The sequence below is a fragment of the Macrobrachium nipponense genome, chromosome 2 (assembly GCF_015104395.2).
Source record: "Macrobrachium nipponense isolate FS-2020 chromosome 2, ASM1510439v2, whole genome shotgun sequence".
Classification (NCBI taxonomy): domain Eukaryota; kingdom Metazoa; phylum Arthropoda; class Malacostraca; order Decapoda; family Palaemonidae; genus Macrobrachium; species Macrobrachium nipponense.
This window is the reverse complement of record NC_087201.1, coordinates 94377692-94390083: the sequence shown is the minus strand read 5'-3', so window position 1 is coordinate 94390083 and position 12392 is coordinate 94377692. Positions and strand designations below refer to the sequence as shown.

At 36.9% G+C, this 12392-nt stretch overlaps 1 protein-coding gene across 2 annotated transcripts in view; it reads left to right on the top strand.

Moving 5' to 3' along the window:
- The first annotated feature begins 3553 nt into the window (after nucleotides 1–3553).
- LOC135220798 (uncharacterized) overlaps nucleotides 3554–12392 on the top strand; it is a 42932-nt gene continuing 34093 nt past the window's right edge. For both annotated transcript variants that reach the window (XM_064258303.1, XM_064258302.1), the window contains exons 1-2: nucleotides 3554–3934; nucleotides 11114–11307. In XM_064258303.1, the coding sequence (XP_064114373.1) occupies nucleotides 3625–3934; nucleotides 11114–11307 (504 nt within the window). In that variant the 5' untranslated portion in view covers nucleotides 3554–3624. The remainder of the gene's footprint in view (nucleotides 3935–11113; nucleotides 11308–12392) is intronic.

Below are 12392 nucleotides of genomic sequence, written 5' to 3'. Positions count from 1 at the left end.
TTCTAGAAGGTCTGTCGCGTTTGCCGTATCAGCATTGATTCCTTTAATCTCAAATATCTGCTTGCACAGGCTTCATCTCGCGCTTGCAAAGCAGATTGACTGGAGAAGGCTGCTTAGCCGAACTTCTCATGGGCAAGGCAGACGTTAGGTACAAGTGTCTATCGGTCAGCGCAATGCAACTTGCAATCATTTTAAAATTAATAAACAAAATAGGAAATAGAATTTCTATAACATCAAAATGAATTAATTTTTTTTTCTGAACCTCATAGACATTTAGAAGTATCAAGTCATGGGAAAATGTCGCATTTTCTTGAAAAACCCAAAGTTTATATAGAAATTAGTTACATAGTGGGTTTTTTCGTTGCATCTCCTACCTATTAATAAAGTTTTTAAAATTAACCTCAGAGGATGCGCGCGAGAAAATTGAATATGAAAACTTTTGTTAGGGGCACATAGGATCAGATTTTATCACAACTTAATTTCAGTTAGCGTAGAGAAATACAGAATCATGATTAAAATTCTCTTGACTCTTATGTTGCTGGCAATCTTACAAATAGCTCCGTTTTCCACTTCTTTGTCTAGTAATTACTACCAGTAATATCGAATTTTCTTTGGGATTCGTATTGATATCTGTTTATTTTATATTATGGATATTTTTACAGTCATTCATAGACCTGGGATAGGTTCACTCATTGTAATGCCATGGATAAAAAAGTTGTTACAGCGGACTCTTTTGAATTCCAAAATATCAGCGAATTCATGTGGGTTAAGTCTGGTCTAAATGGTCTCTCTCCCTCCCTGTATTTGGATGTCGTCTGATTTTACTTTGCCCTTGTGACAAGTATAATTTCATGCAGGCTGATTAATGGAACCTGTTACAGTATCCTGCAGTATGAGAGTTTCACATCCGACAACTTCAAAAAATCGTTCGTCGCTGCGGACGACGGCAGTCGAGTAACAACCGCCTACAATGTGAAGGAATAAGCACCATCATGGACTTCTTCGACCGACACCCGTATCCCGACGTTAATCTCGTTTTAATGCGGAATGCTCCGGCGGCTGTCGGAAATCGGCTACAAAAAGGGACATACTTCGACAAATTACGACACCCGAAGGATATTCAACTCTACTTTGCTAGCGAAGGACTCGTGCTGGGGATGTTTTTTTTATTCATCGCGAACGTAATCGTGTAGCTTAGGACGCAGAGAATAAGTATGAGCGCAAAATAGAACGTGGACCCGCCCAGGCAAATTTTCCCCTTGTTTTAACCCTGTGAAATCGGCCGTTTCATTTGGCTATAGGTGGTTGTCTGGAACTGTGTAATGGACGAAAAGTTGTTCGAACGCTAGTTAAAAGTGAAGTAGTATAACCTCGGTCATGTATCCTAGATATAGTATCATGTATCCTATATATAAATAAATCATAAATAACAGAGTTGACATATATCTTTGCCTGTACGCAATAGGAATCTATTATATAAATGATCATAAATAACAGAATCTAAATATATCTTTGCGTGTACGCAATAGGAATCTATTTAAAGTGCACATATATTAATCAAATTATAATATGAATCCATATACATATGTATAAAAAACAAATCAGGTAGCCTATAATCAATCTGTTACCTTTTTTTATCTTACCAATATCTGTGTTATTATATGAGTTAGTAAAATATGATTTTTATGAATTCATCTATAAAACATTTAGCATAAAAATCAACGAATCAATCAGCATAAACATTAATAATGTTATCAATTCATATATGAAATTTTTTATCATTTAAAAGTTAAAATAGATTTTTTATCATGTTAATCTTCATTCTATGCAATTATCAGAGTACATTAGTATTTTCTGTAGCATATGTATCTTAATGAGATGAAGTGAAAAACTGTATCATTTATATATCACGTGAATCACTATTATTTACCAATATCATTGTTTTTATATTTTATTACTTGAATCTGTATTAGTGTACACCATTCTTTTTTTAATTTTTGTTAATTAAGTGATTTTATATATTATCTATATATATTCACATAGTGTCTGTATCCACTCCTATAAGTCAATTGCAAGTCAAGTTTTGGTAATATTCAGTAGTTGGTTTTGGTAGCTGACCGAGCTAATGTAAGTGTTTACATAATAAAAATATGGAATGTTAGTCCATATATATAAAAGACTAAAACTAAAGAGGTCAACCAGATTGCTTGCAGGAATGTGATCAGACTAGAGACGCTAAGATAACATGCGTCACCTGTAGTCATTCAATTGTTTATAAACATTAGTCCAAGCTCCCTGCTTGAGACAACTACCGCGACCTATAATTCAAACGGCCTACGTGATCTGTAGCGTGTCTCATTTTGATGTGTGTTCGTATGAAACTATGTCATTTGTATGTATGTTCATATGTTCGAACTACTGTCTGTTCCTTCATAACTTGTAACAGAGATGGTAGACAGGCAGAACAGAGTTAGCTATCGTCAATAGAAGACCTGTATCCTCTTTACCTAAGCTTTTATCATGTAGAGAGAACAGAAGTAGCCATCATCATTGGCAGACGCGATCAAGCTATCGTTATTAGAAGACTTGTACAATCATACCTGATCTTACCATGTAAAACTTCAGAAGAATATATATATACTTCGTGTTTTCTACAAGAACCTCCTCACCGAATCATCATGGGTTTAACTCATCGTCGTAATAACCAACAAGATAATCCTGACTTCGTAAGTGATCTACAAACCCCAAGACACTCCATTGAAGATGGAAGTGCAATACCAACCGACTTAGCGTAAGATTATCGCAAGTCACTAAATTATACCTCATAGGGCGCCTTATTATACAAGGCAACAGCCCTAAAATATATATATATATATGAATAACTTGATCACGAACTATATGAAACGTGATGCTATGTTTTCATTTTTTTTCTTCGTGGCAAAAACCTTTATATATATATATATATATATATATATATATATATATATATATATATATATATATATATAATATATATATATATGTGTGTGTGTGTTGTATTTGCAAGCACTAAATGCTGGCCGTAATACGTGCCATTGCATTGCTGAGGACTCTGCAGCAAGAACGCGCACTCAATAGCAATAAACGGAGCCTTCAACACAGGCACCAATGTTTCGGTCATTCTCTAACGTCCTCCTTTCATGAGTCAGAAGACAAACCCTCTACGGTCAGAAGACAATTTTACACATACACAGTTCTTTCTACGGTACGACTTCACATAATACAATCGATTCCCCTGGGTGTGTGCGCATGCGCCACATTAGGGAACGTTCAGTATCTTACTCAGTCGCAGTGCAACAGGTGCAACGTGTTGGTTAACTTGGTTTAATAGAATTTTGGTGTTCCATTAAGGCGAATATGTTAAGGTATCTAATTCTTTTATGATTATTTACATTAATATATTTCCAACTTATATTTTTGCCATCTTCTAAAGCACACTTACAATTACTGACGCTACAAAGTGTTTTGATTTTCTCCCGTCCGACGAAATGAACAAGCCCGCTAGCCATTTTAACCAGTTCCCTTCGTAAAGTCAGAGAGTGGTCCTCTAGTGTGTGCGTTCCTCGTGTAGAAAACGTTCTCGTTATGGAGGGTGATACAGGAAACAATTCAAACGATGAAGTTGACTTCAAGAACTTGATTGTTGAAGAAAAATGCAGTATAGTCCTAGAAGAGTGTGACACAGACTTAATTCAAGACAATACTAACGACAACAGTGTAGATGGCGACACGAACAAAATCACTATGACTCGAGAGGAGAAGTTTAGACTGACGAACAAGAAATGTGAAAGGTTGATAAAGTACCTCAGTACGGGTTCACACGTCCGGGGATTGACACAGAATCAAAAGCGAATCGTAAGGTCTCAAGCCAAAAATCACATATGGGACAAATCGAGTAAGTTTAAGTAGCCTTGAAACGTTAGTGAGGTGCTTGTCAGAACGAAAGTTGCAAGCATTTCAAATATTTTTAGACGTAATCTCTGTAGTAGGGCAAGTATGCATATATATTTAATGATAACCATTGGAATTTTTGTGTATTTTTAATTTCTACACTTTAACATTTCAAGTTTTTTTATACTAATGGCATACATATTTGACGGAGAAAAAAAAATTAATAGAAAAATATTATTAAATAGAAATACAGTCCCGTAAATTCACGCGTACAATTTCCTTTAAAAACTAAAGATAATTAAGCAAACTTTGCCGCTGAACTACAAAAGTAGACTATAAGACTACCCGCACATTATATATATATATATATATATATATATATATATATATATATATATATATATATATATATATATATATATATATATATATATATATAATAATATATAATATATATATATATATATATATATATATATATATACTACTATATATATATGTATATATATATATATATATATATATATATAATATATATATATATGTGTGGTGTGTGTGTGTGTGTGTTTGTGTGTGTGTGTGTACAAGATTTCAGGAGGTTTCATAATACAATTCTCAGTAATAGGCCTTAATTTAGTATAAAAAAAACTTTTCGCACACAAAACACGGTGCATCATCAGTCTGTGAAAAATAAAAAACAATTACATTATATTAATACATAAAAGGAATTCATCAAAGACTAAAATTAACATTAAAAAACAGTAAAGAAGCGTTATTATTTTCTAAAAAGACAGTAAAATAAACAAGAGAGAGACTACTAAAACACCAACTATCTAAGGCAGGGGTTCTCAAAGTGGTCGAGATCGACCACCTGGGGTCAATAGGACCAGGGGGTCTATGAATTGTCAGGGGGTCGATGAATAACTAACGTGTCGGAGAAGTAAGTTACATATACTCGTACATCTAAAGTTCCAAACATATTTTCTTACTAGATGTTACTTTTTTATCATACTTAATGTCAAGTACTAAACTAATACTACTCTAATTAATTCTAACAGTTTTTTTTTTTTTTTTTTTTTTTTTTATAAATGCTAGTCCAGGGGGTCGATAGAAAATTTGAAACTTCATAAGGGGGTCGAGGAGTTAAAAAGTTTGAGAACCTCTGATCTAAGGTAAGAGAAGGGGGAATGACAAAAACTGAGGTTCCAGTCATGACGAAAACAATGCCACATACAGAGCTGAAGCCGAGGTGTTATTGTTTAGTGAAGGAACTAGCCTTTTCATGAGTAATATGACTCTAAGGTGGTTAAGTGATCTGGGCCCTTCGTATAGCCAATTATGGAGAAGTGCTGTTCAAGATCTCTTATTTTACAAACTGCAGCATGATTTCTGATATTAGAAAATTCTGGTTGCTTAATTCTTTGACCTGTACGAAAGCTAAAACCCATATGGCTGCAATATCTCACTTGCAGTAACCTTCGAGTCGATCCAATTATGTAAGACCCCGGACATCCAGGGCATGTGAATTTATAAACAACATTCGATCTCATGAAGAACTGCAAGCGAGCTTTAAAATATATAAATGAACCTATTTTACATGGATTATTCGGAATGAGTTTTAGTCGAAGACATGGAATTTCCTGTTCAATGATTTTACTAAGTCTAAGTGAGAACTTGGTATCAGACATACGGGACAGAAGCAAAACAGTTTCTTTGGAACATCAAAATTAGCAATAGGTGGTTGGAGAAATTTGGTTAATAATTTACTAATGGTTCTATGGACTATATTTTAGGATATGAATTTTTCTGAAAGAAGTTTAATAAAAATTCCATTTCCCTATGAAATATTGGCCAACTGGAAGATTATTTTAGTGCTCTATGAACTTAAGTGTAAATACTGTTTAGTTTGAAGGTTTTTTTGACATGAACTATAGTAATTGTTGGCTAATCCCGTATATGTCATTTTTCTGTGCACAGCTGTGGTCAGTTCAGAGTTAGTTCTCGTGACATTGATATCTAGAAATGGTAAACTGCCTCCGTTCTCCCTCTCCATTGTAAATTGAAAATTCGGATATTCAGTTTACAATGGGAGTTGCAAATTGAAACACACATTTATGACATGGCGGTCGAAAATCCAAGTTCAAACACACATTTATCACATGGATGTCGAAAATCCACTGGATTTTCGACCGCCATGTCATAATTGTGCTTGAAATTGCAACTCCCACATCGAATAAAGGATTGAAAATTATTCAGTCATTAAACCACCCAACCAGCATAGAACAAGCCGTTGACAACAGAAATATTCCCCCACGAAGATCAAGACGAATTCTGGAAAGGTCGAGGGCTCAACCACCTGCTCATACATAATAATAGTTAATTAGCTTGTACCTAATCTTTAATTGTTTCAAATGTTATAAGAAAAGTCTGTTTGTGCTCCTACATGTCAGTTCCTAGAGGCGATATATCACATTTTAGTGAACAAGACCACAGCTGATGGTCGAAAGCTATGCTGTACAAGAAATATATATTTTATAAACTACAGAAGGATTTTACATCATTGTGGATTGTATCTCACATTTACTTAGAGGTACGGCATAGTACCTAGCCTCTGCATGTGTATATATATATATATATATATATATATTATATATATATATATATATATATATATTGTGTGTGTGTGGGCGTATATACATACTTCTAAAATAAGTAATAAGTAGAATTATTATTATTACTTCAGGGATTTTGTGAGAGGAAAGAGATTGAAGGTGTCAGGGCTTACAAAGACACTTGTCAGTGCTTACGCAGTCAGCTTTTAGAGCAGGCTCGCATGGAGACAAAGAAATGCACACGTTGATAACATCTTGTTGACTTGCTTTTCCTGAACTAATTCTGAAAAAATGTCACAGAAGTTTCTCGCAACGGAAGTTGATTATGGGCGTGCTCTGTGTGGGAAGTATGTACGTAAGTTGGTTTGATGGGTGAAACGAGATCTCACAAATTGCCCAAAGGAAGTCCCGGTCTCGGACTCCTGCCGATTGCCAGTATGTATCAGTGAGAGATCACAAGTAAACTGGGAACTTTGACAATGTCACGGACATTATATTATATATATATATATCTATATATATATATAATAATAAGGAATATATATATATATATATATATATATATATATATGTGTGTGTGTGTGGTGTGTGTGTGTGTGTGGTGCGTGTGTGTGTGTGGTGTGTAGTGTGGTGTGTCGTGTGTTTGGTGTGTGTTGTGTGTGTGGGTGGTTTGGTGGTGTTTGGGACATTGTGTTATGTTGGTTTGCTTAATGATTTAAATGCATAGTGCTTTTAATAAGGATAGCTCAATTAAGGACCTGATATCTCATGATGATCATCATTTCATTTCAATTTAATCATATTCAATTTTTCTTTGGTTTTGATAATAAACTTTAGTTTGATAGACATGGGTTTCCAGTACGTTTTAGAGGGAGAGAGACGGTTGTGAGTGAAACGGTAGACTTGGAGACTTTATATTAGTTTTCTTTTGAGAATGAATCTGTACCGAGGTTAAAATTCTTTCGGCGGTAACACACACATGTACTATATATATATATATATATGTGTGTGTGTGTGTATATATATATATATCTATATATATATATATATATATATATATATATATATATATATGTATTTTATATATACTACGCTACAGCATTGCCACGTCGCACAGGGTTGTAAATGTGCGGATCGGTTTCCCCATAGGCTATAGTGCAATTAGGAGGCCCATGTGCTTCGCGGCGGGAAGAAAACTGTGGCGTCGAACAATGCTGGTGACCACAGCGCACCCCACTGCAGTCACCGTGGGTCCCACGAACAATGCCTGGAGCTATGTCAGGTGACATTTGGCTTGACCACCCATGACTTGTTTTGAACATTTCAAAACTGGAGTGGGCTACGGCGCTCCAGTGGGCGGAGCTCAGCGCCCTGACGACCTCTCACCGTATGTCCACAATTTGATGTACGTTTTACGGAACATTTATGGTTTACTGACGTTAGCTGTTGCCAACTACCAATTTCCGCCCATGCATGGGCGTGCGAGCGTTGATACGTGAATGTGTGACCTCAGCATGCTGGGGTCACACATTCATGTATCACGACGGCGCATGCCCACGTACGTGGATCATGGGCATCATCGCGGTAAAATGACCTTGAACAGCTGGTAAACAGGACACGGGCTGATGGACGTGAAGCCAGCACCGTAAATTGCACCGCACATGTATGCGCAACGCAAGCAAGGTTGGACGTCTACCTGGAACTTACGCCAATAGTGTAATGTTCGATGTACGTCAACTTCTCGTCGGAACCACGCCCACTGTTGTGGGGCTGTAGGGTACAAAATGGCCGGCCTGTAAACAGAGCGGACTGTAAAGTGATGGAACATGTATGAGAGAATGTAAAAACATTGCATTCTGAAAATTAAGGTTGTAAATTCCCTTTGGTAGAATTCTGCATGTGCTGTAAAATAATGTATATTTTCAACAGATAAAAAAAAAATTAAGTCAGGCATTATGATATACATACCATTGGTAGTCCCAACATCTTGGGCTTCTTTTGACGGACGATGTGGGGCTTGAGGAACTGGAATATGTTCAATATCCACTTCTCCCGGTCCGTCAGTCATCTGCTCGCCCCTTGTCATCAAAGGCCTTCCGCACCTCAGCTTTGTCCTTGTAGGCAGCCATCCCCTTGTTGTATATGAATTGGGCCTCGTGCTTGAGCCATTCACCCACCAGCCTCTCATTTTTGTCCAACAGGATGACATAGAGGTTCTTCTTACCCCCCAGTGGCACGTCGTCCTCAATGTCTTGGCTCTCCTCCATCTCTATCAAGGGAACGCTCTGTCCGTTGTCAATGGGGGTAGCTTTATGGAGAGTTTCCGTGTCACTTTCATCACTGTATCTCATCCAACTCCAACTCCTGTAGGTGGAAGATGACATTTCCCTTGTCCTGAGTGTCTGCAGGAGTGGCTGTAGGAGTCTTCTCCAGGCCGAAAGAAGGTCCTGCAAGATGTGACATTGATGGTCCCTTCCTTGGTCGTCTTGTGAGGTTCGGCATCTTGAAGGGTGTTGTGGAGAGTACTTGGAGGAGACTGCTGGTCTTGGAGACGGAAACAGCAGCTGACCTGACATTTTATACTACGCTACAGCGTTGCCACGTCACACAGGGTTGTAAATGTGCAAATCAGTTTCCCCATAGGCTACAGTGCAATTAGGAGGCCCACGTGCTTCGCGGCAGAAAAAAACAGCGCCGGCAAACACTGCTGGTGACCACAGCGCCTACGCCGCAGCAGTCACCGTGGGTCCCACGTGCAATGCCTGGAGGTACGTCAGGTGACATTTGGTGTGACCACCCACGACTTGTTTTGAACATTTCAAAACTGGAGTGGGCTATGACGCTCCAGTGGGCGACCGTACGTCTACGATTTTACATATGTTTTACGGAACATTGACGGTTTACTGACGTAAGCTGTTGCCAACTACCAATTTCCGCTCATGCATGGGCGTGCGTGCGTTGATACGTGACTGTGTGACCTTAGCATTAGTGCAAGTGGGATAGTTTCAGTGGAAAGTGTGGCCAACTTAATGACGAACCACTTAAAAAATATTGAACACGTGTGTTTGCACGAAAGACTTTTGAATATGACGTCGACTTTTCAAAGTAGAGAATATACTCTCTAGACCTTGGACTGTTTTGACGACGATTTTCTGGTGTCGTCGTCACGAATTTTCAAAATGATAGCGATCGAATTCAACCAAGGGTCTTGATTCACCCCACCGTCACCGTCGTTTTTATAGTATCTCTGAGAGCACGCATTTCATCATCAAAAGAAAGGTACGGCGGACAGTCATCAGAAAATTTTTTGGTCGAAGATATGAGGGACAGACAATGCTTAGGGACCATAAGCATGGTAGTTATATTAAAAGGTTTCAAGTGGAAAAATTATGAAGAAATCACCATGCGATTCAGAGAATACTTTTTTGATCTTTTTGATCGTTAATAGTAGCTAATAAACGCTTTCGTTTTCATGTCGTTTTTAACCAGGGTCGAACCCAAAGACATTTTTAAACAAATTTATTCGTGTTATGCAACAGCATAAAACACATAACAGCGCGACCCACCTATAGCGGATGGACTTCTGTTAAAAGGCATACTTGTTTTAACACTCTTGGAAGTCACAGCTGAGGCTGTTTGTTTACACGTTTTGATGACGATAGCCACCGTATGAAGAAGCAGGACCCACTGGGTCCTGCGAAGAACATGTGTGACAACCAGGAGACAGAATGAAGTCGACTTTTTTGGAAAGTCGACGACAAAGTCAGAAAAAGTCGACGGAAACATTGCTAGTGTGACAGAGTGGCTACGAAATGGCTACTTAACCACACCACGGGATGAGACTTCCGAGGTATTCAAAAATAATTTGCGAAACTTTTCCCGAGGCAGTCTTTGGCTAATTAGCGGGTGTACCCAGTACCTTCTTTTATATATATTTAGCTTTTTCTTTCTCTTCATTATCAAAGCGAAAACACATGCAACATCAAGAGTACAAGAGTTAAGTGGTCCTATAATTATAATATCATAATCTCCTATGCCAAAGTTCATATGTGATTCATCTTTAGTTCTCATAAGATCACTCAAGAAGAATGATTTCCCTGTTTAAAAAATGAAAGTCTGTAATATTTTGTTGGTAACATTTGAAGAACGGAATTGAATGCTTTGCAATGAAAGGCGTCAGTCAATAGACATATGTTCAGATTAATTGTGTATGAAAGATCATTTCACTTCACAAACCGTACATTTAGTGTTCATGCTACAAAATTGTGTAACATATTAGTAGTTACTGATGTCAGTTTTTGGAGGACTACAATGAGTTTTTAATTAAATGAATGGTGATGAAAAGTTACCAGAAGACAAGTCATCAAAGATTATCTTGTTTCCAGTGCGTAGCTTTAGGTAGAAAAAAAAAAACACACACGAAAAAGGGAGAGTATATACATCGTAATTTGACATGAAATATTACATTAACTTTGTTCAGTGCGTGTTTGGGATAGTTTAAGTACAGTTTGATTCTTCTGTTAAGTATTTTTTTGTTGTGTAGCTAATGGCTTTCATGTATTCTTTTACAGAGAAATTACTTTATTATACAGCCACGAAAGATGGCCGAAGAGTATTGGTTGTTAGAGATGAGAATCAGGTTGACAGTATTATCAAAACTGCCCATTTAAGAAGTGATGGAGGTCATCATGGAATAAATGTCACTGCTGGGATTATTGCTGCAAAATACTATTGGAACAATATGAGAATTGACGTTATGGACTATGTAAGTTCACAGAGTTCATGCAATGAAAGTAAACTGTCTTACTGGTTTAAAATGATTATTTCCCATTCTCATCACTTGTGTAAGCCATCTCAGTCTTTGAGATCTCTGGATTTCACATCCCCCACCAACGGGGTAACATGAATTCCCAATATACATCAGCCAGGTGCATCAGTCCTTTGGAGTTCCTCCTTTCCAAATTCTCCATAATTTTCCTCGCAAGTACTACTACTGTTCTTCAATCACCGCCCCCTCCCTTCCACCTTTCATAGATTGTGTTTAATAATGTGATGCTGTCTAGTAAAACCTTTCTTCATCCAGGTTATTGTTCCTCGTTTTTTCTTCTACTTAACATTTCAGTACAGCCATGCTCAAAAGTGATGCAGCATAATTTTTTATTTTAAATCTAAAATCTGATGCAGTGGCAAATTCATAGATAACACTATTTTCCTTATAGGTAGGTATATGAATATGATATCTTTTGTGCATTGGTAATTCCAGCACAGTTGCTACTTAGTGGTCTTCATAACTACCTCTTGAACATATAACAGTAGACCTTATAAGCTCAACTATCAACAAAATTCCAGAATAGGAATAATAATTACAAAAAAGTTTTCATTTAATTTTGATGTTTAAGGCTACATTCAACCTGCCTGAGTAGCAAAATGATTTAGTATAGGCCTAACAAAAATATTGCAATGCTTCTGAGATGTAAAATTGTTTATTTAAGGATATACTTTTATAGATTACCTTTTCTTTGAAAAATAAAAGGTGATGATGACTTAAGTTATAGTGATAGCTATTAATCTAGATATTTATTAGTGCTATGCTAAACCCTACACAGCACTTATTTTAAACTAAGAATGTTATTTTCTTGAAAATTGTGCTGCCTTTGGTGTATAATTGACTCATTCATAAGTTAATTTGAAGTGGAAGATTAAGTAGCAAATATGCTCTCCAGCCAGAAATGGTTGATATAAAAATGTGAATGCTAGATGTGATGTATTTTTAACAAGTAACAAAAACTATCACACCCAGGCCTAGGAACAGAATCTAGGCTTTAACAAAAGTATAATTGTATAGGTGAA